Genomic DNA, 24665 nt, shown 5'->3' with positions numbered 1-24665 from the left:
GAGGACGCTAGAAGGCTAAAGGCCTACTTTCCTTCCATGAGACTGTGACTCAGTTTTCAACCCAGTTGTTAGGCTTCCTGGACTCTCCTTCTGGATCAGTGGTGCTGGAAGAGCACAGCAGTTCAGGCAGCATCCAAAGTGCAGCGAAATCGTTGATTCAGGCAAAAGCCCTTCATCAGGAATAAAGGTAGAGAGCCTGAAGCGTGGGGAGATAAGCTAGAGGAGGGTGCAGGTGGAGAGAAAGTAGCATAGAGTACAATGGGTGAGTGGGGGAGGGGATGAACGTGATAGGTCAGGGAGGAGAGGGTGGAATGGATAGGTGGAAAAGGAGACAGGCAGGTAGGACAAGTTCGGACAAGTCATGGGTACAGTACTGAGCTGGTGGACTTTAACAGTTTCCTCATTTCCCCTTCCCCCACCTCACCCTAGTTCCAAACTTCCAGCTCGGCACTGTCCCCATGACTTGTCCGGACTTGTCCTACCTGCCTATCTCCTTTTCCACCTATCCATTCCACCCTCTCCTCCCTGACCTATCACCTTCATCCCCTCCCCACTCACCCATTGTACTCTATGCTACTTTCTCCCCACCCCCACCCTCCTCTAGCTTATCTCTCCACGCTTCAGGCTCACTGCCTTTATTCCTGATGAAGGGCTTTTGCCCGAAACGTCGATTTCGTTGCATTTTGGATGCTGCCTGAACTGCTGTGCTCTTCCAGCACCACTAATCCAGAATCTGGTTTCCAGCATCTGCAGTCATTGTTTTTACTTCCTGGACCCTCCTGCCAACCCTCCCCCAGATTTTCTCCATATCCCAGATACATCTCTGTGCCCCCAATGCATTCTTAATGCCCATTCACCATTATCTACTCTGCACAGACCATGAACAAGAGACTAACACAGGAACATCTTTGAAAGCTCAGGTCAATCTTGTTAAAATCTGGAGCCTTATTTATGGTTTATAATCACAAACAAATTGTAGAATTCCTTCCACAGCTATGACAACAACCTGTGCTGAGCTAAATTCGCTAGTAGGTTTGAAACACAATCATGCATTCATAATAGGATTAAATTGCAGAACTGAATAAATAAATCTGATAGAGCTCATCACAATGCTGCCTGTGTGGCTGGCTGACCAGATGTCCAGGATTCCACTTCATTTGTTTTAAAGGCTCCATGCAATTCCAGATGATTTTTAAAAGCTTGACAGATTTCTATACTGCACTTTACATCAATATAAACCTCAATACACTGTCTAGGTGACCCGTTTGATTTGGATTTGGATTTTGATATTAGTAAATGCTGAACAGCACTTTATCTATAAGACAGAGTATTATAATGCATGTGAACCATGTAAATGTAAAGGCACTTACCTTTCTAAGGACAGTCACTCAATTGAAAACATGCTAAAAGCATCATGGCATTAGATTATTATACTTGAAGTTGGCAGACTTATCTGTCCCCACTCCAGAACAGCCTTCCTCCAAAGTTCACAAACTTTGCATTGTTCATTGTTCCTACAGACTTGGAAAACCTACTGACCTTAATGAAAACTCCAGTGTCAGGGACAATTGCATTTGCAGTCTGAATGTTACTTTGCCTAAGGTCATGCTCACCATGTACCCATTGCAGGGGAAAAGGAATCTGCTGTGAATTGGCTGCTAGTAGAAAATTGCAATCGCAAATGCAGCCACTTTGGACCAGATGACATGGGTTTACTGAGCATTGGAAAGAGGTGTTATGTGATTTTTAAACTTTGTACACCCCAGTCCAACACCAGCATCTCCAAATCATTGGAAAGAGAGAGTCTGGTACAATAGAACTGGTACCCACTCTTGGTACAGTTGGAAACTTGGATGTAATTGGCTGTAAGGATGTAATTTTCTTTGCTGAGACAGCTTGGCATAGGTATATAGGTCCTGCTGTGCAGTGAGAAATACATTATCCTCTAAAGATTGAGTGCATAATTAATTTTGAGCCAGTGACCTTATCATCCCTATAGTTCCAACCCTGCCTGAACTAAGTACATTTTGAGCGTAACTGTCAACTATTGACTGGATTCGCAATCTTAATTCTGTATTCCAAGAAACTCTGTTTATCCTAACCAGAAGTAAGTTCAGCGTTTGTGCCCATATGTTTATTGACTTGCATTGGATCCTGGTTCAACAACACCTCGTTCTAATTTGACTTTTCACCCTTCTATTCAAATCCTTCCATGGCCTTTTCCTTCCCTGTCTATCTAACATTCTTCAGTTCTGCACCCCTGGCCTCTTTTACAATCTCTGTTCCTGTCACCCCGCCCCCCCCCCCCACAAGCACTTGAACCTTCATCTGTCCAGACCCCAACATCTCTTTTTAACTTGACACCTACCTGTTTAGCCAAATGTAATCATTGTTCCTAATATTTCAGCCTCTGTTTCAGTAATGCCTTTTATTTTGATAATGCTCCTGGAGATATTTCCCTGTATTAAACATGTTATATGTTTGAGATTATAGCTGGTATGGCCAGACTTGTTCTACAAAGCAAATCTTACTTCTGTGTTCCATGAAACTCTATTTATCCTAACTAGGAGTAAGTTCAGCGTTTGTGCCCATATGTTTATTGACTTGCATTGGATCCTGATTCAACAAAACCTCGTTCTTTTTTTACTTTTCACCCATCTATTCAAATCCTTCCATGGCCTTTTCCTTCCCTATAGTGAATAGTGAAATGTGGTCAAAGAGCTAAAATTTTCTAAGTTTCAACATTAAAACTGTGTTGGCTTTTGTTGTCTTAGTGGGTACCAAATTTGGAGTGCTCAATCTTTGGCCTGAAATGTCCACTCTGTTTCTCTCTCTTCAGATGCAGCCATGACTGTTGAGTGTCTGCAGCATTTTCTGTGTTTGTTCGTTTCTGATTTTCTGCACTTGGGAGTTTTATCTCCATGTTTTAAAAACTTTCACTGCACGATCCTTCACTACCATCTAGTGGTCAAAATGTTTATTACAGATAATACTGGGTAAGGGCAAAATTCCACATTCTGAATGACTGTCTCCTCGACACTGATTCTCAAAGACATTTTACTTTTTCCCCTCAGTCAGGTTAGGATGGTAATTACAGCAATGTGTGGCCTGTGTTTCAAATGGGTGTAACCTGCTAAGTTAGTTATGGTTCAGATGGTAGCACAACTTTTTTTATTCTTTTGTTTCTCACATGGGTTTTGTTCCCATTCCTGCTCAAATGGATGAGGAAATAAGTTGATGGCGGTGTAATGATCTCTCCAGTTCATTGGCATTTCTTCTTTGGAATTTTTAGGCCTAATGATAATTAGGACTTTCCCCACTTTGGTCAGCTTATTTTAAGGAAATTTAAGGAGAAAATGTTTACACTATAAATTTTCAATTACACTTGTGGAAGTTTCTGGAACAAACACAAATGTAGCACTGTTTACCTTTTTGCACAGCTGTGCCTAACTGGTGTGTTCTGTTTTAGCCACAGGAAATGAATAGCAAGTCCAAGATTTGTGCCAACGTGTTTTGCGGTGCTGGAAGGGAGTGTGCAGTGACGGAGAAGGGAGAACCCACTTGCCTGTGCATTGCAGTAAGTTTACTCATTTGTTGCTCTGCCCTGTTCTTGAACTGAAGGAAAGTTAAAGGAATCCTCTCATTCTGAGGGTAAAGGGCATTTAATGGGCTGATGGATGCCAGAACCTTTCCACCTTTCACCTATGCCCGAGTTCATTTGTGGGCAGAAAGCCCAAGTTCAACCTTTACATTGAAGTCCTTAAGTGATCAGTTAGTGAGCACTGAAAGCATATCCAGTGCCTGTGCTGCAGTTGCCTCCACTCCAGGCACGGTGAAAGAGAGTCCGCCCACCTAACTCAGAAACCGGTTTGCACAGCCTGTCATTTGGAGGTGCTTGGACCTCTTCTGTGCGCTGATTCATATTCAGTTAAGGGGCTCATAACTGAGGCTATTGCAAGATCCACCCTAGAATTCATTTTCATCCATATTGTAAAGATATTTCTTTTTTTTTTGTACATTTAATTGTGGACTGAAGTGAGAAAAGAATTGGTTTGAAACCAAGGATAATTGTATGACTGTAGCATAGTTTCCAAGCAAGTAAGCAGACATTCATTGTAAGCAGGAGAAAGTGAGGACTGCAGATGCCATAGATCTGAAGGACTTATGCCCAAAACGTCAATTCTCCTGCTCCTCAAAGGCTGCGTGACCTGCTGTGCCTTTCCAGCACCATGCTTTCGACTCATTGTAAGCAGTATTTACACAGCTGCTTGTTGAGCATTGGTTAAAGTGTAGTTGCAGACCATCTGAGGTGGAGGGTTGTGTCCAGCTGGAGATTTGGTTAATTTGAATAGCTAATTGGTTTGTGGACTTGGTGCCCAGTTATTGATGACCAAGGCTTTCTGCTTGCCAACAGCTCTGTGATTGGTTCTCAGGTAGCAACAGCTTGGAATGGTGAACAAGGAACAGAGAACTTTTCAGAGCTTTCTCTCCTCCACAGTTAAAGCTCCTTTTAAGGGTGAAGAAAGCCTCTTTATCTTTTCTTCAGCTGTTGCTGTAAACTGTCACTTTTAATTAATATACAAATAAGTGGACAAGCCACCCTTTGCCTTTTGCAAATCAATGCCTCTCACTGTCTCATCAGGCTAGGAGTTCAGTAGGGAAAAGCCAGGAACTCTTAAAAATGGGATGCAAGCCTATTGAAGCTACAACACTGGATTTACATGCATAACGGAAAGAGGAGCACATGACTTTCCCCAATAAAATGGTCAGATCAAAGCTCTGCTGTGCTATCATATCTACTTGTGAATTTTTGTTATGTCAAAATATTTTCCAACATGAAAAGAAGTCCTTTGCCCCATTTGTGTCCACACTACTCAACAAGCACCCATGTACTTTAGTACCATTTTCTAGCACCAGGCCATAGCCTTGCCTGCTATGGCATTTTGAATATTCATCTAAATACTTCTTAAATGTTATGATGGTTCCTGCGTCTACCATACTTTCAGACAGGGAGTTCCAGAAACCCACTGACTTCTGGTTGAAAAGAAATCTTCTTCCAGACCCCTCTAGACCTGCAATCCTTTTATCTTAAAACCCTAGTTTTTGACCCCTTTCTACTAAAGGGTTAAGTTTATTCCTATCTACTCCATCGATGCTCCTTGTAACTTTGTACATCTCAGTCAGCTCCCCCCACAGCCACCTTTTGTTCTAAGGAAAACAACCCTAGCTTACCTAGTCTCTGAAGCTACAGCCCAGGCAACATCCTGGTGAATCTCCTCTGTACTCTCTCCAATGCAATCACATCTTTCCTGTATTATGAAAACCGGAACTACACAAGAACTATATGTTACATTATATACAGCTCCATCATAACCTCTCTGCTCTTGTATTCAATGCCTTGACTAATAAAGGCAAATATCCTATAAGTCAACCTAATGGGACAGGTAGATAAGGCAGTGACTGTCTTCAAGCATTTGTAGACTTGCACATCAAGGTCTTTCTGATTCTCTGTTTAATTTCTAGAGTCCCATAATTTGTCTAGTGTTACCTTATCTTTTTGGTCCTCCCAATATGCAACTCCTCACACCTTTCAGATTAAATACCATTTACCCATTTATGTTGACTTATAGTGGAAGACTTCCTTCCTCGTTATTTAATACACATTTTTGTATCATCTGGAAACTTACTGATCAAACCGTTTATATTCATGTCGAGATTGCCAATGTACAGCACAGGAAACCAGCAGGGAACCCTGTAGTACACCACTGGAAACAGGCTTCCAATCACTAACCTACTGTCACTGAGCCAGTTATGGATCCAGTTTGCCAAATTACCCTGGATCCCATCAGCTCTTACCTTTTTCAATATGATCTTCTCTGACAAAGGTTTGCTGACTATCCTTGATTAATTCTGGCCTCTCTAAGTGGAGATTTATTCTATTTCTCAGAATTTTTTCCTAAAGGATTGGTGGCACGGTGGCTCAGTGGTTAGTACTGCAGCCTCACAGTGCCAGGGACCCGGGTTCGATTCCAGCCTTGGGTGACTGTGTCGAGTTTGCATATTCTCCCCGTGTCTGTGTGGGTTTCCTCTGGGTGCTCAGGTTTCCTCCCACAGTCTAAGGATGTGCAGGTTAGGTGAATTAGCCATGTTAAGTTGCTGATTGTGTTCAGGGATGTGTAGATCTGGTACATTAGTCAGGGGTAAACGTAAAGTAATAAGGAATGGGTCTGGTGGGATACTCTTTGGAGGGTCGGTGTGGACTTGTTAGGCCTAATGGCCTGTTTCCCCACTGTTGGAATTCTATCCCTATTACTAGTATTAGTCTCATTGGCCTGTAGTTCCCAGTATATCCTCACCTTGAATAATCCTTAATCCCTTCGCCTGATTCTTAGAATAATGGTACCACATTCACTGTCCTTCAGTCCTCTGGTACCTCTCCTCCCTTACCTTGCGCAGCCGCCTGGGATACATGAGGTGTGGGACTGATTGAATTTAAAGCCTCCTAAAATTGTTAATGTTAGTTTGTTCAAGTATATATTGCAGTGCCCCTCTTCGATTCGAAACCTGCATTGTCCTTCTTGATAACCAATACAGTTGCAAAGCACTCATTAAAAACTTCACTATGTTTCCTGGCTCCGCTCATCATGTACCTCTTTGGTCCCCAGTGGTAGGCTGTCAGGCAGCACCATCTTTATACAGCCAACTGCTTCCCGACACCTGAGAATCTTGGCAGCATTGTGCTCTCTGTACCACCTAGAGGGGCTATTCATAGGAAAGCAAATGTGATGTTAGCATTCATTTCAAGGGAGCTAGAATATAAGAACAGGGATGTACTGCTGAGGCTGTGTAATGCTCTGGTCAGACCGCACTTAGAATATTGTGAGCACTACTGAGCCCCATAGCTAAGGAAGGATGTGTTGGCATTGAAGGGGGTCGAGAGGAGTTTCATAGAATGATCCTGGGAATGAAGGGCTTGTCATATGAGGAGCAGTTAAGGACTCTGGGTCTGTACTCGATGGAGTTTAGAAGGATGAAGGGTGGATCTAATTGAAACTTATGGAATACTGAAATGCCTGGATAGAGGGGACATAGAGAAGACGTTTCCACTAATAGAAGAGACTAGGATCGGAGGGGACAGCCTCAGAGTGAAGGAATGGCCATTTAGATCTGAGATGAACAGAAATTTCTTCAGCCAGAGGCTGGTTAATCTGTGGAACTTCATGTCACCAAAGGCTATGGAGACCAATTCATAGAGTGTGTTTAAGTCAGAGATATATAGGTTTCTAGATTAGACTTACAGTGTGGAAACAGGCCCTTCGGCCCAACAAGTCCACACCCACCCGCCAAAGCGCAAACCACCCATACCCCTACATTTACCCCTTACCTAACACTACGGGCAATTTAGCATGGCCAATTCACCTGACCTGCACATCTTTGGACTGTGGGAGGAAACCGGAGCACCCGGAGGAAACCCACGCTGACACGGGGAGAACGTGCAAACTCCACACAGTCAGTCGCCTGAGTCGGGAATTGAACCCTGGGTCTCAGGCGCTGTGAGGCAGCAGTGCTAACCACTGTGCCACCGTGCCGCCCACAATGCCACCGTGCCGCCCACAAAGGTTCTTGATTAGTAACGGGTTATGAGGAAGAGGCAGAGAATGGAGTTGAGGAATATATCCACCATGATCAAATGGCATAATTCTCTCCTATATCTTGTGGTCTTATGAAACTCCATCTAATCAAAAAGTCAAAGAGTGTTACATGAAGGTTATAAGTTTGCTCGCTGAGCTGGAAGTTTTGTTCTCAGGACGTTTTCATCACAATGCGAGGTTAACATCATCAGTGAGCCTCCATTGAAGCACTGGTGTTCTATTCCACTTTCTATTTGTGTGTCTTGGTCTGTTGTGGTGGGCGATATCATTTCCGGTTCTGTTTCTGAGGGGTTGGTAAATGGAGGGTAAACAAATCGATGTGTTTGTTAATGAAGTTCCGGTTTGATTGCCAGGTTTCTAGGAATTCCATGCATGTCTCTGTTTAGTCTGTCCTAGGATAGATGTATTGTCCCTGTCGAACTGGTGTCCCTCTTTGTCTGTGTGTGTGGAGACCAGTGATAGTTGGTCATGTCATTTGGTGGCTAGTTGATGCTCGTGTATCCTGGTGGCTAGTTTCCTGCCCTCAGTCCAGTGTAATGTTTGTTACAGTCCTTGGGGAGTATTTTGGAAATGACATTTATTCTGCTGGTTGTTGGTATAGGGTCCTTTAGATTCATCAAGAGCTGTTTCAGTGTGTTGTTGGTTTGTGGTCTACCATGATGGCCATGCCATCATGAGAGCTGCAGACCAGCGTTTACAGGAAAGCGACACACACAGACCAGATACTCAACTACAGGAGCAATCATCCCAACACTCACAAACAGAGCTGCTTCAGGACATTATATAAATGAGCCACAACACCCTGCAGCACCCAGGAACTACAAGAGGCTGAAGAAAAACACCTACAATGTATTCAAGAACAACAGATATCCGATAAACACAGTCCGCTGATTCCTACACAACAAACCAAAACAAAAAGACACAACATGCCAAGAGGCTCTCACCACCCTGCCACACATTAAAGACACCTTAGGGATGACAACTAGACTATGGCCCCTTGGCATCATGGTAGTCCACAAACCTACCAACACACTGAAACAGCTACTGCTGAATCTAAAGGACCCCGTACCAACAACCAGCAGAACGAACGTCATATACAAAATATCCTGCAAGGACTGTAACAAACATTACATTGGACAGATGGGTAGGGAACTAGCCACCCGGATACATGAGCACAAACTAGCCACTAAAAGATACGACCAACTATCCACTGGTATCCATACACACAGGCAAAGAGGGACACCAGTTCGACCAGGTCAATACATCCTTCCTGGCACTGGCTAAACAGAGACACGCACAGGAATTACTAGAGGCCTGGCATTCATACCGGAACTCCATTAACAAACATATCGATTGGGACCCCTTTTACCAACCTTTCAGAAAAAGATACCAGAAGTGATACCAGACTAAGACACACAAATAGCAAGCAGGACAGAGCACCAGCACATCATCGGAGGCTCACTGATGATGTTACCTAGCATGGTGACGAAACATCTGAAAACAAATCTACCAATTCAGTGAGCAAACATACAACCTGAACCACAACCTGAGCTACAAATCTTCACAAAAATCGCACGGTTACATGAAGTCACACAAAATAACTAGTAATTAAAAAGTCAAGCAAGATCTGATGAGTTCATGTGATAAAACCATTCAATAGTTTTTAAGTTTGATTTCTGGACTCGCTACAATCTCGGATAAAAGCACAGGGAGAGCAGGCCATTCACGGCGATGATACGAGGCTGCCAACCCAAGAAACATTCCTGGAGGCGAAACAGTCATTTAACATTGCTACTGAGTAAGGAGAATTTAAATCCAACAAAATAAATATAGACATTTAGAACTAAAAAAGCTGTGAGTGTAGGTGTGTTTGGTCAGTCATTGGCACGTACAAAGTTCTGGATCTTCATTTGTGGAAAAGTTCTCAGATGACTGCTCCCATTTGGAGAAACTTATACGTGGAATAAGAATCCACCTAAAATAAGTGCTCCAGTTTCTCCAAATAGTAATTTTAAAATGACATGTTTGAACATAGAGTAAAATGCCTTAATATCTTTTTGTTTGCTTTTATTTAGAAAAGTATGAAAACTTAAAGCAAAGACAGCTCATTTCATAAAGTGCGATAGACATATGTTGATAAATGTTGTGCTTGACAGCTCTCACTGAGCTGAGGAATATAACAAGTGCCTTGCCCTTTCTCAACATCAGGATGCCCTGTGAAGCGGACTTATTAAAATTCATTTATCAGGACTTCAAAGAATTAAACAAGTAATTATGGGATTGGATATTAGAAAGAAAACAAAAAAAAAATCAATGATGCTTAAGAGGACAATAGCCCTAAAGGTCACATTGTTCTCTTACAGGGTCATTTATCAGTTTCAGTTTCCAAAATAGCCAGGAATGTTTCACACTTAAAGGTTGAGCTGAAAATATAACAGGGGATGGTTTGATCTACAACAGATATTGTAGAATTTATTGTTGTTAGGAATGCCTGATAAATGTTTTGTGTTTCTCTATTTAACCTAAACAAATGAACAGCTTGGTTAAATAGCCAGAGAAATACTTTACAAATATATTAAGCATTTATCAACAAATTCTACAATGTATGTTGCACATCAAACCATCCTTTGGAAATAGAAACAGTCATGTGTATATTCAGTTTCTTTCTGCCATCTTGGTTAATTGTAACTTAGAGTCATAGAGCCACAGAGATGTACAGCACAGAAAAAGATCCTTTGGTCCAACCCATCCATGCCGACCAGATATCCCAACCCAATCTAGTCCCTGAAACTTAAATTTGTTACCAGAGGCTTTTTACAAGGAAATCTCTTGTTGGATCATGGGTATGATGAACCATTCTCTATCTTGGGTGACCCAGTGATGTGATATTATTGTACATGTCTTTTGCTTTGGTTTTAGGCCAGGTCAAGGCCAGTTTGGGCCTCTTCTACAGTTAAAGTGAAAAAATATCCATTATATGCAGGCACTGGGTTTGCCAATCCCCAATGTGCCCACAGAGTCATCTGAGATTAAAAAACATCCCCCATACATTTTTATTTCCCAAGTTCCCAATGCAATCCTGAGCATTGCATATTGGCCTAAGGATGAGTGGGGCACATGCCACCTGCCAATGATACATATCAGTGAATAAGTACGGTGATGGGCATGATGACCAATCCTGCCTTATTTAACACAACTCCACCAAAACCAGGTCAATTCAGTGGAGGAAGCAGGGTGTGACATTCTGCAGGGTGTGGAACATAAATGAAAATGGTAAGATCAACACGTTATGAAAGTGCAATTTTTGCAGTACCCTGTGAGTTAGAGTCAGAGAGATGTACAGCATGGTAACAGCCTCTTCGCTCCAACTCCATGCCGACCAGCTATCTCATCCCATTTGCCAGTACTTGTTCATATCCCTCTACAACTTTCCTATTCTTATACCCATCCAGATGCTTTTTAAATGTTATAATTGTACCAGCCTCCACTACTTCCTCTGGCAGCTCATTTCATACATGCATCACCCTTTGCACGAAACAGTTGCCCCTTAGGTCTCTTTTATATCTTTCCCCTCTCACCCTAAACCTATGCCCTCTAGTTGTGAACTTCACCACCCTCTCCATGCCCCTTTGATTAAGTGAATGTGAAATGGTTAGTCGACACATTTAGGCTGTAGAGCAGATTAAGTATGTACTTCAGAAATATGTTGGATATTCGTTAACTCAAGCATATTTTATCTCTAGTTATGATGACAGACTGTGAGCTTGAGTGTACATGGACTGCAAATTCATAGTGGAATGAACTCCCATTGCTTTCTAATGCAGCTGTATTTTTTTATTTAAGGACTGCAAGCATCACAAGAGAGTAGTTTGTGGAAGCAATGGGAAGACTTATCGTAACCACTGTGAACTTCACCGTGATGCATGCCTGACTGGTATGAAGATTCAGGTCGCTCACGATGGCCATTGTGAAGGTAAACCAGGAAAAATCATTGCTTTTGAGTTCAGTGTTTCATGTGGGACAGCAATATGGACTTTATTTGAAGTAACACATCATGAATGAAGATGTACAACTTATTCTTGAATTCCTTTTGTGTTTCTTTTACAGAAAAGAAGAATGAAAAAGTAGCAGCCAGTAGTCCAGGTATAAAATAGCTATTATTTCTGTGGGGCATTAATGCCTGTGTAACTATCCACATCTAGATGGGTTAACAAGGATTTCAGTCACATTTTGGTATCATTCACAATGAGACTGAAGAAAAGTCTCTTTTCCTCAGCTTATGGAGACCAACATCTGTTATGGGGCCAATGAGATTTGCCAATAATGACTGGTCTTTGTTTGCATCCGCTATTTATTGCTGCATGTAAGGTGGACTAGGAAAAATTACAATTCCATATTCAGTGAGACTGGCAGTGTTTGGTTGGAATGGTTTTACTGGTTAGAATAGTTTGCTGCAGTTTAAACACCATCAAGGAAATTAATGAATATATATATAAAGCAAATTCTCATTTAAAAAACTGAGCACGCTCGACTCTTGTGACCCAGAACAACCGACTCCAATTAAATAATGCTCTGGGCCTTTGAGCTCAGAATTAGTCCAATTACAGCATCAGCTAATAATTATGCAAACTGTATATTATTATTCATACCAGATTTTGAGAAAATCTAAATGCTGCAGTAATTAACTGTTTGAATTTCTACTGCTAACTGCTGGAGAGAGAAAATACTGTGCTGTGTACTGGTGTAATTAAAGAGCAATTGTATGGAATTCTTTATCATTTTAAATTTTGAAGTTTTTTTAGAGTTAGAAGCATTGTTCTTTCTTTCAGTATTCTGGCTGGTGAGATTCTGCTTGATTCCAATGCAAGATGATCATAAAACCATTGTTAATTGTTGCAAAAACCCATCTGGTTTATTGATGTGCTTTAGGGAGGAACTTCTGACATTTTTATTCACATGGGGCATGGGTGTCGGTGGCTGGCCAGCATTTTATTGCCCATCCCTAGTTGCCCATGAGAAGGTGGTGGTGAGCTGCCTTCTTGAACCTCTGCAATCCATGTGCAGTAGGTTGACCCACAAAGCCATTAGGAAGAGAGTTCCAGGATTCTGATCCAATGACACTGAAGGAACAGCAATATACTTTGAAGTCAGGGAATTTCCAAATGGTATTGTTCCCGTGTGTCCCTTGTCTTTCTAGATGAAAGCGGTGATGGGTTTGGAAAGTTCTATCTCAGGACACTTGATGAATTTCTGCAGTGCATACATGTAAATAGTACACACTGCTGATACTAAGCATCAGTGATGGAAAGAGTGAATGTTTATGGATGTGGTATCAATGAAGCAGGCTGCTTTGTCCTGGATGGTATCAAGCCTCTTGAGTGTTGTTAGAGCTGCTCTCATCCAGGCAAGTGGGGAGTATTCCATCACACTGCTGACTTGTGCCTTGTAGGTGGTGAACAGATTTTGACGAGTCAGGTGAGTTATAGGATTCTTAAACTCTTGACATTTTTGTAACCATTGTATTTATATTGTTAGTCCCATTTCCTCCCAACTCCCCAAAGCCTGACTAGGGTCTACAAGGCATAAGTCAGGGGTACGATGCTATACACCCTATTTGCGTGGATAGGTGCAACTCGAACAACACTTGAAGCTTGACACCATCCAGCACAAAACAGCCCACTTAATTAGCACTGCATTCACAAACATTCACTATCTCGTACTTCTGTTCAGTAGCAGCACTGTGTACCATCCACAAGATGCACTGCAGAAATTCTCCAGAGCTTCTTAGTCAACATCTCTCAACCTCACAACCAGTACCATCTAGGAGGACGAGAGCAGCAGATACGTGAACACATTATCACTTGCAAGTTTCACTCCAAGCTACTCACTATCCTAACCAATTAATATATTGCTGTCCCTTCAGTGTTGTTGGGCCAAAACCTGGAACTCCCTCCCTGATGGTACTGTGGGTCTACCTTCAGCACATGGACTGCAGCGATTCAAAAAGGCAGCTCACCACCACCTTCACAAGGGCAATTAGGGACAGGCAATAAACGTTGGCTGGCCAGCAGCACCCATATTCTATGAATGAATAATATGAAAAGAAATCTTGTATTTAATTAACAGATTAAAGAGATGAACACAGGTGAATCGATGTTATTTATGTAACCAGTTCGATATCTGCACTGCACTAATTAGAGTAGAGCTCAGTAGCTAGGATGACATTATCACGTTGTCTAGAGTAAGGTAAGCAGAGCATATATAAAATCAGTACCGAACTAACAGGGAGGATATTTGAATGGCACATCAATTCCAGGTTTGCATCTGTGAAATGTAACTCTAAAAGACTTACTGTGCGCATTAGCTTGACCTTCTGATCTAAGTACTTTCACAGTTTTTAGAGAACAGAGAAAGATGTCTTCTTGTGACATTCCTGCATTCAATTTACACAATGTACTGTGAATTTCTCATAGCTTCAAATCATGTTATGGCTTTAGTTTTGCATCCATGGATGTGCAGAGGGGTTCGTTAGCAGTATGATTTAGGGTAGCAACATTAGCACTTTTGCAATTTACTACAGCAGTTCCTATAAAGCAAAGTAGTCCGACCCAAAAAGATCTTGCTGTTTTTAATCCTACATTGTTGCCATATTGCAGTGGTTAAAGATTGTAGTAAATGTCAATTAGCTTGGTATTTCTAATGCCTGACTGAACCTGCAGTGAACTGCACCAGTTGTAATGAGTAAGAGCAGCTCAGATTACAGCTTGATATTTCAAATATTCTTAATTAAGAGGAATTTTGTAACTGTCAGCTGTTTCTGTGGAAGTGACTGCTAAATCTCCAGGTATTGATGAGATTTCTTCCTGAGGTAGCTTTTTATTGAGAACTGATTATAATAATCACAGCTTAGACTCTCAATCCTACCCATAGGCTTATGACAGCCTTTTGGCTTCAAGCATGTTTTAAAAGGTTTGTTGTGGATACAAAGTTTAAAACATTAGATTATTGCTGTCACTCAAGTCTAGAGTATCTTTAATATATTATGGCATACTTGGTTCATTGCTTTGCAAGAGAGATAGCAAAACATGAGAAAGCTTCTTTGTTCTGATTCTCAACATTGTGATTTATGATTTATGTTAGGGTTTAAAGGGCTTATAAGTTTTTATTAGAATTGTTGCTAATATTATAGTTCATATTTTGGGGTTCCATCTAAGTGTGCAAACACTGATTTAGAGACAACACACAATTGATTAATATTTGGGACAAGTGATCATTTATTGTAAAAAAAAGTCAACTGAAAACAAGTATGTTTTTTATTGATTCTTTCTTCATGGTCAAGCTGATTCTTCGTCATAAGCTTAATAACATTGCCCTCACTGCACCTCAACTACTGACTTCAGAGACGTGGGCCTGAGTAAGCCAGTCTATTATTTAGTTTGTAGGGCCTGTCACTTGGAGAAAGCACTACTTGCTGTGTTATGGTCTTTAGTTTTGAGTCTCAAAATGAAATGTATCCTATAATTTTGTTCTATTTTGCACATTGAGTTGTAAGTCAATTCCAGGTGAACAACCAACATCTGATTGAAGTTGTCACTCATAACTATTAGAGTGCTATTTGGTCAGAATAATCATGGCCTGTTCCGTTGAATGAAGCCGTTGATTAACATCAGATCTTTTCTCCTGTAGTTGTCTGCTACCAGACCGACCGGGATGAGCTTCGGCGCCGAGTTATGGAATGGCTGGAGACTGAAATCATTCCTGATGGATGGTTTTCGAAGGGCATCAACTATACAAATATTCTGAACAAATACTTCACGGTAGGCAAGGTCTTGACCTCAACAAGATAGAAATAGTCACTGTTCCCTCTTACGTGTTAGCACACAGCAACTTGAACATTTCTGCTCAGCCTGCACTCTAAGTCAGCTCTTTTAAGTCATTGTGCACGTAGTCTCCACACAAAAAAAAATAAAGGATCCACACTTCGACTTAAACAATTCAACAAGCATGTAAAAACTTAAAGGTATTTGATAGAAATTTGTCGTGGGATTACAACTGAGCAAGATTGAATTACCATTCTATTACATTGTTTGTAATTATGTTAACATTTTTTTCCATTATGCAGTATTGCGTGCAGTACAGGTGAGGTGAAATGAGATGAAAGCGCAGGAATTAAAAGTATATTGCATCATGTGATGCAGCAAATCAGTCTTAGATACACTCATAGAAATTATAATGTGGAAGAATGCTATCTTTGGGACAGCATCTTTAATTCTAGTTTGGATAAACTGCGATCTGTAGGGGTGCTTTGTTCTTTGTGTTTCATTGTGTTATTTTGTGAATAAATGTTCGGCTGTTTTAAAATCTAGTAGTCAACCTAGCTATCTTACTCCGGATAAAGGGGTGTCCCTTATAGGGCTTTTGAAAATCATGAGGGGCATAAACCAGGTGAATAGCAAAGCTCTTTTCCCTAGCAGTTCAAAACTAGGGGTCATATTTTTAGGGTGAGAGGAGAAAGATTGAAAAGGAATCTGAGGGGCAACGTTTTCACACAAAGGGTGGTTGTATGTGGAATGAACAGCCGGAGGAACGGGTAAATGCAGGTCCAGTTGCAACATTTAAAAGACATTTGGATAGGCACATGAATAAAAGATTTACAGGGGTCTGTGCCAAATGCAGACAAGTGGGACTAGTATAGTTTGGGAAACCAAGGTGGCATGGACTAATGGACAGAAGGGTCTGTTTCTGTGCTGTATGACACTGTGACTCTATGACTATGATTCTATAATACATCCATCAATCAGCAACCTCTTCTCTTACAGTATAAATTGCTATTCCCTTTAAGACTTGGCATTCTCCTGGTTATCCTGATGATTGCAAGATGAAGAACTACATCAGCATCTGTCTTTTTCAGCAATATTCGAGTAGTGCTAAGTGGCTGTTTGCTTTAATATTTACCGGGGCTGTGCAAACAGGAAGGTGATGGATATTCAGTTGGAAAATCTGGTAGTACATGTTACTTGGATGCCCTGCTAAAATTAGATGGAAAGCATTTCAATATTCTTGAAGCAAGTTTTGCCCTGACAATTGAAGGTCAAAATTAAAAATACAATTTAAACTGAAAGCTCAGATCCCCCTTGAATGCTCCTGTTGACCAAGCCACTTTCTGAGAGTCCATTTGGTCTCCCTACCCACCTTTGTTAAAAACCAAACGTAAACAAGTGGGATCAAGTTTGATATTTGAAGAGAATTCCGCACCCTCCCCCAACAAACACCATCATGAGGGATTAAAATTCCTTTTTACGAATTAGTCTTCCAGGTGCTCATTTATTCGAAACGTGTAACAAGAATTGAGGTGTTTGATTTTGTGCTCATTAATTTCATCCACTCAGTCAGATGAAACATGCTAACTTCCATGTCCCAGAATGCAGAATATACTCTGCATTGCATTAGGAATGTTAATTTGTAAGAATTACCTCCTGTATTTTCCCCAGTGGAGTAAAGTGCAAAAAGGGCCTGTAGACCTTTTTAGCATTTCCCATGTGATGCTGTCCCTGTCTTTCTCCCAGAATCACAGATACCTCTTCCCTGCCTCCACCCATTTTCCTGGCATCTTTCCATTTTTTCTTTCTTTGTATTTCTCTCAAAGTTTACTCAGATCTATGCTGAAATAGTATTGACAGAAAATTAATTTTATTGTCGACTCAGTCTATCCTGGTTTTAATACTTTAGATACTATTGTTACTTGAGAAATGGCATAGAGGTTATGTTCTGTGAAAATCACAATGTGATATTGTTATCCAAGAAGCAAGATTGATCATTATCTTAGCCATGTTACAGACATCTGTTGATACACTTAATGTGCAGTGAAAGGCCCCCACAAGCAAAGCTTTCATTGTTGGCAAGGTTTAGCTAAATACATCTGATAAGCTTGGTTACATGCTTAAGATTTTGGTTTGATTTATTACTGTCATGTGTACCAAGGTACAGTGAAAAGTATTGCCTTTCATCAAACAGGCAGTTCGTACTATACAAGCACATCAGGGTAACAGAATAGAGTGCAGAATACAATTTTACAGCTACCAACGAGGTGCAGAGAGAGATTGACATTATCATTAAATAAGGGTCCCTTCAAAAGCCTGATAACAGCAAGGAAGAAGCTATTCTTGAATCTGTACATGTATAAAAACATTAATATCATCTGCCTGATGGAAGAGGGTAGAAGAGTGAATAACTGGGCTGGAAGGGATCTTTAATTATGTTGGTTGCTTTCCTGATTCAGCAGGATGGATAGATGAGGTCTGTGGATGGGAGGTTGGTTTGCGTGATGAACTGGGCTGTGTTCACAACTCTCCGATCCTGGGAAGAGCAGTTGCCATACCATTCTGTGATGCATCCAGCTAGGGTGCTTTCTGTGGTGCATCTACAAATATTTGTAGAGACCTGCTAAATATAACCTCCCAGTTCAATAATGCATGAAATTTTAGAGGACTTCAGTGACATCTGTACCTTTTTTGTGTGAATGTTGGAAGCTTTTAAAACAATAATTAATGGCTGTATACAATAGATCAGTCAAATGTAAGAGAAAAGATGGGTGGATTTCTACCTGAACTGTCAAATGTGTTCATATGTTAATTGCACTGCTTTTTTTATTCATTCCCAGGACCTGGATGTCCCTAGCTGGGCCAGCATTTGTTTTTCTTACCTAATTGTTCTGCAGAAGGTGATGGTGAGCTGTCCTTTGATGGTTGAAGTCTCTGGTTTGTAGGGATACTCACAGTGCTGTTAGGAAGTCTCTGGTTTCGAGGGGAACTTATAGGTGGTGGTCGTACTCACATACATCTGCTGCCCTTGTCCTTATAGACAGTGATGGTCACTGGTTTGGAAGGTGCTAATGAAGAAGCCTTGGTGAGATACTGTCATGCATCTTGTAGGTGGCACACACAACTGTTGTGGTATGTCGACAAAAGGAGTAAATGTTGAGGGTGTTAGATGGAGTGCCAATTAAGGAGGCTGTTTTGTCCTGGATGGTATCACTCTGACCTGGTATTGTGGCCATAGTATTTATATGACTGGTCCAGTTGTTTCTGGTAAGTGGTAACTCTCAGTATGTCTGGTGAGAAACTCAGTTATGGTAATGCCATTGAACAACAAAGGGCAATGGTTAGATTCTCTGTTGTTAGAGATGGTCATTGTCAGGCTCTCGAGCCCCTGTTTCTCATTCCAAACCTGGACATGGACTGCTGTACTATCTGAGGAATGGTGCTGAACATTGCATGATCATTGGTGAACATCCCTGCCTCTGACCTTATAATGGTGGGAAGATCATTGATGAAGCAGCTGAAATTGAATTTTTGTCAAGGATATTATCATGAAGAACTAAGGGCTCTTGTGGCACAGTGTCCCTACCTCTGAGCCAGGAGGCCCAGGTTCAAGTCCCACCTGCTCTGTAAAGGTTGATTAGAAAATACTCTGAGGAACATCTGCAGGGATGTCCTGGAACTGAGATAACTGATCTTCCATAACCACCAGCACCACCTTCACTTGTGTCAGGAATGACTCCAACCATTTGAGGATTTTATGTGATTCCCATTGACTGAAGTTTTGCTAGGGATCCTTGGTCAAATGCAGCCTTGATGTCAAAGCAGTCACTCATGCTCCATCTCTCCAAATCTGCCATTCTGTCTGTGTTTGACCAATGTTTGTCTTCTCAAAGTGAGAAGTTCATCTTTAGGATTCCTGAAGCAGTGCCTCCGTAAATCATGACCCTCCAGGACCCGCTTCCCATCAGTTAGTTCCCTTGTGGCTCAAAATCCATGTTGAGAAGGGCACTCACTCAGGCATCCTCTGCAAGTGCCAGGAGCAACTGAATAATTCTAAAGAACTGTTACATCCCAGCCAGCCATTTTGAAGTCAATTTTCCAAGCTCGGATCATGCAGGTCCATCCAACGAATTCATTCATCACTCAAAGATCAAGCATTCAGCTGCAGAATGGGACCAGCCCTAGTAATACTTTAAAAATACAGACATCCAACTTGCAAATAAAATTGTTTAAATATCTTCTGTCACTAGAAATACTGTAGTGTTATTGGAGCTGTTCATGGATTTAGCAGAGGCTTTGCTGCATCCCTTGAGGAATTAGAGACGATTTGGGAACATGTCCCTACAAAGCAGTAACAGGTCAGGGTAACTACAACATTAATGTCTCTGGATCAGCATAGCAGGGAAATGAAGCATAGGAGAAGAGTGGACAAGTTCTGCAAATAGGTCACACACAAGGAAATTGTCATGTCCTGTTGGATCTGGAAACTGGGAGATGAATGGAGAGAACAAAAGGAATCCAGCTATCTTTCTGAGAGGAAGAGGAAGGACTGACAGCACATGTCTGGGAAATTGAATGAATTCTGTCAAGAGCCTCGGCAACCGCAGAGAAGGAGAAATCTTTACTAAGGGAAAAGGAAAACATGTACTTTTGCTATAATAAAACCTGTGTGACAAAGTTCTTGTATGGCTTTGGGACATTGGAATATTCATGCCTTTCAAAATCTTGTGTTTTGTATTACATCTTGAAGGTGACAATCTGGACATGAGTATGTATGAGATGCAAAGCTTGAGGTTTTAATGTTTGTATGAGAGTGAACATGGATGATGAATATGTCGGAAACAATCAACATTGTGGCAGTAATATTGTAGTAGTCAGTAAGGTCTCGGTTTATATTTGGTTCCTGCTTCACTTCAAATTCCTATGCTCACTGTTTTCTCCTCCATTATTTTGGGATAGGGTATTGTTTTGCTGTTCTGTTTTCAACAGTATTGCACTGGATTTTGGCCTCGGAGGTCACGTTCTCTTTCTTGGTCTTTAGAATTTTAGGTATCCAAGTAAAGGAATTCAGCAGAAGTTAGTGAGCTTGAAGAATTTTTAGTACAAAGAGACCTTTCATTTTAAGTTACTAACATAAGGAAGTTGGTGCCTGGGAATTTTGTTGTAAGCTGGGTCTGATTGTTTAATATGATCTATAACTGTCATTTATTCTTTAGCACTCAAGTTATTGGCAGAAGTGCAGTATGAATTTAAATTAAGGGAATTGGCATGCAATTTCTTTGAAGGTAGATAAATCATTGAAACAAATAATAGAAATATGGGGTTTGGAATAAAAAAAACTGAATGTTTTAATGAGAAATTAATGAGATTGAATTTCCAGGTGGCTTCTGTCTCCTCAAACTTGGGACTTGGCCAGGGTTTCTGCAGATCTTCCTCCGCTTGTTCCTGTGCTGTCATAGATGCTTTCTAAGTGGAAGCAAATTCTATGTACAGCTACTGCACCTGAGCTCTGCCTCTCCAAAAATCATTTTCTAAACACTACTTCCTGCATTGCACCAGCTGCCTCAGTTATCTGTTAGGCCTCCAAATCTCTGTCTTTAGTTTTCCCTTGTATGTCCATACTGGATACTACATAAATATTAGACCATCTCAGGAAAACTAGTGTTACTGGGCCGAGCACAACACGTCAAGTACTTCAAATGGATACATTAGGGAGCCAACAGAATATACATTGGTAGCTTTTGGCCAGTTTCTCTGCAACCTCATTAAATTGTCAAGTCCCTTTAAAGCTGTGCCTTGACCTTCAAAGCCAGCCTTTTTGTGCCTAGAAGAAATTTCTTCAGGGTGCAGGGGGTATATGCGTTTCTCAGATGAGCAGAAACCCTGGTGTGCTACTAAAGGGAGGTATCCTCACTGCCTGAAAACAACAGATTTAAAATGCTTATGACTACTTTCATCTCTCAGTTCAGCCAAACTTCAATGAAATGAGGCCTCGAAATTTGTGACAGTTTTAAGCTATGTGCTTGCTGACTAAAAGTGTTTTGCGTGAGTAAATTATGGAATATTGCTTGGTTTGTGGACACCTAAGTGTCTTGAAATCCCATTGTAACAGCATTTACTTCTGCGAAGGTTCTTCTGACGGTCTATTTGAAACTTCAGCAGATTCATGGATAGTTTATGTGTTCCAGAGTTATGGAAGATGTTATGGAAAGCCTACGGATATTCTGCCTTGGCATATCTAACTTACCTAGATTTGTGTCTAAATGATCTGATATTTGAAAATAATGGCAAGAATTTTAATTTCTTTCCTGACAGAGTTATGATGATGGTGACTCCTACCTAGATTCTAATGAGTTCCTGAAATTCGTAGAACACAATGAGACTGTTATCAACATTACCTCATACACTGAGCAGGAGGACACTAGACTTCTTCGGTGAGGAACAAAGCCGGGGAAATGTTGCGCCTAATGGACTCTCTGACTTTATGGTAGAGTAAATGATTTGACTGGAGTTATCGGAGAGTTTGAAAAGATTGGAAGAGATTGAGCCACATGGCAGTGAATGACAGAGGAGGAAAAAAGCTAAAACTAGCATTTTTAACAATACCATTTTGTGTGTGGAGTATCTTTAGAAGCTGCTGTATGCAAATTCCCTCTGGGCAGATTGTGCAGGTAGCAGCCCACGCACCATCTTCATTATTGATGCCATTGAAGAATGCCACGTAGAGAGCAACCTATCGTATTCTATCCTCAGAATTATTATAGAATGTGTAACACCACAACACAAAAACAAATCCTTTCCTTTGGAGGTTGCGAGCTTCCAGTTGGAATCATTTTCTCTTCGTTCACCCATGGGATGTGAGTGTCTCTGGCTAAGCCAGTATGTATTGTCCATCCCTGATTGTTAAGAGTCAAGCACATTACTGTGGATCTGGAGATGTGTGTGGGCCAGACCAGGTAAGGACAGCAGAAGTCCTCCCCTAAAGGATATCAATGAATCCAGATGGGTTTTACTGACAATTGGCTGGTTCGATGACCATTAGACCCTTAGATTAGATTAGATTAGATTAGATTAGATTACGCAGTGTGTGGAAACAGGTTCTTTACTGAATGCAAATTCCACCTTTGGTGGGATTCGAACTGAGGTCCCCAGAACATTAGCTGAATTTCTGGATTAATAATCTAGTGATAATACAACCAGGCTATTCCAACCCCATATCTGTGGGGATGCATTCAATCACAGAATGTCGGAACCAGAGCTACTTCTCCCACGTTCAATTATTTAAAAAGAACCGTAATCCTATACAATTTCAGCTTTGCACAGTAACTGAGAATTTGCTGTGCGAAGTAGACTTCAAAAATTGTGAATTGCGTGGAATGTGGCAGAACTATGTCCACATATTTCAGAACTGCAAAGGATAGGTTCCAAAATGTCACTACCTTTGCCCAGATGCTTGTTTGTGGCACAATGTGTGCTTCCACAAATATGGTGGTATCCAGTGTGTGAAAGAGCACAGCTGGGGGAAGGAACCCCCAGCTAGAAAGTTTCCTTACCACTTTGATCCACAGATGGCACCTAGGTTAGGTAAATTCTAGCCAGTGACACCACACACAGCAGCACTAAGAGCCCACCACCAAAGAAATCGTCACTCCTGTCCCGATCCAGATGGAGTTGCAATGTAGCTGTGCCAACCTTCTGTAAAAGCACACTGACAAAATAAGCAATAGCAAATCCCATGAGCCAATATTAGATCAAAGACCCACAGATTCTTTCTTTCATTGTTCATGGATTTTTTTTAATTTGGGAAATTTATGTTTCAAAATTAAATGTTGGTGGATGAATGTTAAATTTGAAGGAATAGTTTGGGTTATCTTCTAACATGGACTGAGCCATGCCTTTTCTTCGTAGGGGCCTCTGTGTGGATGCACTGATTGAGCTTTCTGATGAGAATGCTGACTGGAAACTCAGCTTCAATGAGTTTTTGAACTGCCTGAACCCTGGCTTTGTCCCACCTGAGAAAAGTAAGTATAAACTGACATTACGTTATACCGAATGTACAGAATATTCAGCTGTTTATTGTTGAAATCACCCTGCTTTCTAGCTTCCTCACTTTATTATCTCTATATTGTGTAATTCCTGATTTCAGGATAGTTGTCTGCAGGACATAGGTTGGGCTTTGAGTTTGTTGTACTTTTAGCAACCAGCCCTGTTTGTGCTGATCTGATAGCTAATAAGGAACATTTTTCTGGATGTGAGGAGCAGCAATTCTATGTAATTTAGTCCCTTTCTAACACGACAGAGTTTTGAAATCATTGTTGGCAGCTTCCCATTCTCCCATTAGTGAATATAGAGGAATATTCAAATCTGGGACTTTTCTCTAGGGTTCAGTATCAAGTTGAGTGTATGTATTATCCTATCAGTGGTCAGAAGAGCTACAGAGGTTACTTTTTAGTCATATCAAAAGAAAAAGTCAGCTGCAAGATTTTTAAGTGAGGAACTGAAAAGCAAAAGGATTCAACATTTAGAGGTTTGGACTTGCTTTGATTTTAAATGTTGCCATCCAGTGAAGGGTACATATTCTTTTTACTCACTTTCAACTTGGACTGCCCACACTCTCCGCAAAGTGGGCAAGTTGAAAGAGTTGTTGCCAAAAACAGAGTGGATCTGTGGAGCATGTTTGGATTATTTTGCTCTCGCTTGTGGTGAGACTTTAGTTTCTATCCACTCAATGCAATGTGCTTAATGTTATAGAGCAGCTGAGCACTTGACAAAACACTCGGAATGATATCCTTCTAAATACAGTCTTTTAAATTGAAGCCTTTCTGAAAGTGTTCAAAGCCAGCGCTCATTCTATTTCAGAATTTGATGTCATTTCCTGCCTGTCACTTAAGTGACCTTTCTCTGGTGACTTTCTGTGGTTTATACCCATGGCACGGCCTATCATTAAAATTGATTTATTTCACATATTTCCAGTTTTTCCCAGTACAGTAATAACTACTGTCAGCTGATCATATAGTATCAGGGGCACAACCACCTGTGGGACAGGCTGGTCAGCTTTCTTGGCTGAAAGAGAGAAATATATGAGGTCTGTGAGAATTGAGAGAATGGTAGAAGACGGAGAACAAAAACGACAAAATTGCTAGAACTGCTTTTTCGCAGCAATTTTAAATTAGAGTTCCCCTTCTGAGTTCTT

General features: G+C 41.0%; 1 protein-coding gene across 1 annotated transcript in view; it reads left to right on the top strand.

Moving 5' to 3' along the window:
• Nucleotides 1–24665, top strand: part of fstl1b (follistatin-like 1b) — a 108435-nt gene that overhangs the window by 68695 nt on the left and 15075 nt on the right. The window contains exons 3-8 of the mRNA XM_060833616.1: nucleotides 3470–3577; nucleotides 11496–11625; nucleotides 11760–11795; nucleotides 15339–15469; nucleotides 21788–21906; nucleotides 23381–23493. Of these exons, the coding sequence (XP_060689599.1) occupies nucleotides 3470–3577; nucleotides 11496–11625; nucleotides 11760–11795; nucleotides 15339–15469; nucleotides 21788–21906; nucleotides 23381–23493 (637 nt within the window). The remainder of the gene's footprint in view (nucleotides 1–3469; nucleotides 3578–11495; nucleotides 11626–11759; nucleotides 11796–15338; nucleotides 15470–21787; nucleotides 21907–23380; nucleotides 23494–24665) is intronic.

Source organism: Hemiscyllium ocellatum, chromosome 12, assembly GCF_020745735.1.
Source record: "Hemiscyllium ocellatum isolate sHemOce1 chromosome 12, sHemOce1.pat.X.cur, whole genome shotgun sequence".
NCBI lineage: Eukaryota > Metazoa > Chordata > Chondrichthyes > Orectolobiformes > Hemiscylliidae > Hemiscyllium > Hemiscyllium ocellatum.
This window is presented reverse-complemented; position numbering and strand designations above follow the sequence as displayed.